This window comes from Acyrthosiphon pisum, chromosome A1 (assembly GCF_005508785.2).
Source record: "Acyrthosiphon pisum isolate AL4f chromosome A1, pea_aphid_22Mar2018_4r6ur, whole genome shotgun sequence".
Taxonomy (NCBI): Eukaryota; Metazoa; Arthropoda; class Insecta; order Hemiptera; family Aphididae; genus Acyrthosiphon; species Acyrthosiphon pisum.
In genome coordinates this window covers 101,641,935-101,644,887 of record NC_042494.1, presented here as the reverse complement: position 1 = coordinate 101,644,887, position 2,953 = coordinate 101,641,935, and the positions used below count along the sequence as shown (strand labels likewise).

The 2,953-nt window shown below is 30.6% G+C and overlaps 1 protein-coding gene across 1 annotated transcript; it reads left to right on the top strand.

Annotated features, from left to right (window-relative positions):
* The first annotated feature begins 197 nt into the window (after positions 1 to 197).
* Positions 198 to 2,183, top strand: LOC103310200 (zinc finger MYM-type protein 1-like). Its single transcript, XM_008187645.2, has 2 exons — positions 198 to 1,915; positions 1,997 to 2,183. Exons 1-2 carry the CDS (start codon positions 198 to 200, stop codon positions 2,181 to 2,183), a joined length of 1,905 nt encoding a protein of 634 aa, XP_008185867.2.
* The last annotated feature ends 770 nt before the right edge of the window (positions 2,184 to 2,953 follow it).

Here is a 2,953-nt window from a genome sequence, read left to right as displayed (position 1 = left end):
CCGCATTTCTTTAATCCAGTAGAAAATGAAAATTATATTGGTATATTACCTGATAAAAAATATTATGGAGTCGAAAAAATGAAACCAGAGAATAATCTAGAATTTAAAAAATGGTATAATGATAAAATTTATGAAAATTATATATTTAATTTAAAAGAAGAATTAGAGGCATACTGTACTTCAGATGTGGATATCGAATGAATATATCTTCACAAAGAGGTCATGCTGATAAAGCATATACAAAAACTGGATTCAGAGGCTGGAATATTGCTACCACAAAGTTCAAAGCACATCAAATAACGTCTATTCATATTAGTAGCGTAAATATATTATCTGAATATCTTAAAGCAAACCCAATTGATGGAATACTAGTAAAAGAAAAACAATTAGAAATAAGTCGTCAAGAAGAACAAAGAATTGCTAATCGAACTATTATGAAGAGACTCATTGATATAATAATTACTTTAACGAAAGGTGGTCGAGCTCTAAGAGGACATAATGAAAAAAATGACAGTTTTGAAAAAGGATTGTTTTTAGAAATAGTACATCTTCTTTCTAGATATGATCCTGTTATTAAGAATCATTTAGAAAACGGAGCAAGGAATACAACTTATATAAGTAATCGCATTCAAAATGACATTTTAAATAGTATTGAGAACACTATGCTCTTTTTAATAATATCAAATGTTCAAAATAAACCAGTATCTATTATTTCTGATGACACCACGGATATGGGTCATCATGAACAAATGTCAATTGTTGTTCGTTACTTTGATGATGACACTTTTAACCCTATTGAAAGATTTGTTGGACTTCAAAGATTGAAGCTTGTTGATTCACAGTCAATTTTTAATGAGCTATCAATGGTACTAAAAAGTTTAAAAATTCAGTGGAGAGATGTTGTTTCAGTTTGTTTTGATGGGGCTTCTACCATGTCCGGTTGTATTTCAGGGGTAAAAGCTAAGTGTAAAGAAGTAAATTCAAGTATAATGTACGTACACTGTTATGCACACTGTCTTAATTTAATTCTTGTTGATGCTTGTACATCTAGAAAAGAAAATAGAATTGTATTTGATTTTTTTGGAGTAGTACAGTTAACTTATTCATTTATTGAAGGAAGTGCTATACGCCATGCAGTTTTGGAACGAATATCAGCTGATATCAATGCATCGTTAAAGTCAATGAAATCTTTATCTACAACAAGATGGGCCTGTCGCTCTGAGGCAGTGTCAGCTTTAAAACATAATTATTCGGCTATTTTATTAGTACTTGAAGAAATAGTAGATAGAACAAAACAACCTGATGTTAGAGCTAAAGGACGTGGTTTATTGTTTCAACTCAAAACTTTTCAATTTATTTTAGGACTTGAAATGATGGATCCAATTCTACAAATTATAAATAAAGTAAGCAAATCATTACAGTGTGAGAATGTTAATTTATCGTCCGCAATGTATAATATTAACGCTCTTCGATCAGTGCTTATTGAAAAAAGAAATGAAAATACATTTAAAACTATGTTTGATATTTGTACTTCTATATGTGAAAAAATTGATATTCCATTACCATTACCCACAAAACGAAAAGTTTCAACTCGTATCGACAATATTAATTCACAGTTCCAGGCACAATCATTAGAGGAAGAATTAAGAGTCCAATCATTTTATCCTATGCTTGATATTATGATTAGTGGAATTGATGAAAGATTCAATCAAGACACTATCAATCTAATAAATGCAATTGATGGATTAATGAAATTAAAAATATGTATCACAGATATAAATTTATTAAGCAATCATTTTGAATGCAATAAAGATGAATTGGTAGCTGAAATAAATTTGTTACAAAAACATGAAACAATAACTAAACAAATTGAAGGCAACTTGGGCGCTAAAATGCTTCATATTTGGCTTCAATGGTTAAAAAATTATGATAAACAAAATATATTTGGACAATTTACTAACATTTTAAAGAAGTTTGCAGTTATACCGGTCACAAGCTGCACATGTGAACGATCATTTTCAAAATTAACATTAGTAAAATCCAAGTTAAGAAGTACTATGCTTCAAGAAAGACTAAATGCATTGATGCTTATAACGGTAGAACAAGAAATGGCTATTAACTTAAATCCCGACGATATAATTGATCATTTCAAAAATTCTACACAACGCAGAATGATGTTATAATAAAATATATTATTTATTAATATGATAATGTTGTTTTTTGTTTGTTTTTTAATTGTACAAGTTGTATGACATAACTATTTTAAGTTTTATCACTTTTATTTTTATTTTTATTTGAGTTTTAAGTAAATTTTTTGAATTAAACAGCAAGACATTTGAATATTTGTGTATTGTGTATATATTTTATCAGAATTTTACATTCTTAAAATAACTTTCAGGGGGTGCCTGTGATAATCTAGTGCTTAATTAGGGGGGGGGGGAAAGTACAAAATTGGCTAAACACAGTGAAAACACTGTAAACAATGGGAAACTAAGGCGATTGGGGGGAGAATGCCCTTTTTGCCCCCCCCCTCCTGGATCCGCCATTGCTTCTGCATACCCTGAACAAGAGGGCTGCGCACGCCTATGGTAATATAGCCGCCGTGATTTGTTGAGTGTCTAGCAAGTCAGTCATCTCGATTGACGATAACATAGTTACCTACGTAAGCAATCCGACTACGTCTGATAGCGGATAGTGTGCAACGCAACGTCAGATTAAAGATCCACCACGCCGAGTCGTATATGTATATAGTTTATACTGTATTATATATAACTATACTCTATCCATAGATTTATTAAGTACACAATGCAAACGACATTCATACCTACGCGCATATACATAAGACATTAAATAAACTTTAGGTACATAATAAGCAAACCCATATAATGTTATATTTACCAATAACCAATAAACATTAAACATTTCCGTGCGTATTAATTATGTGAATTTCGGG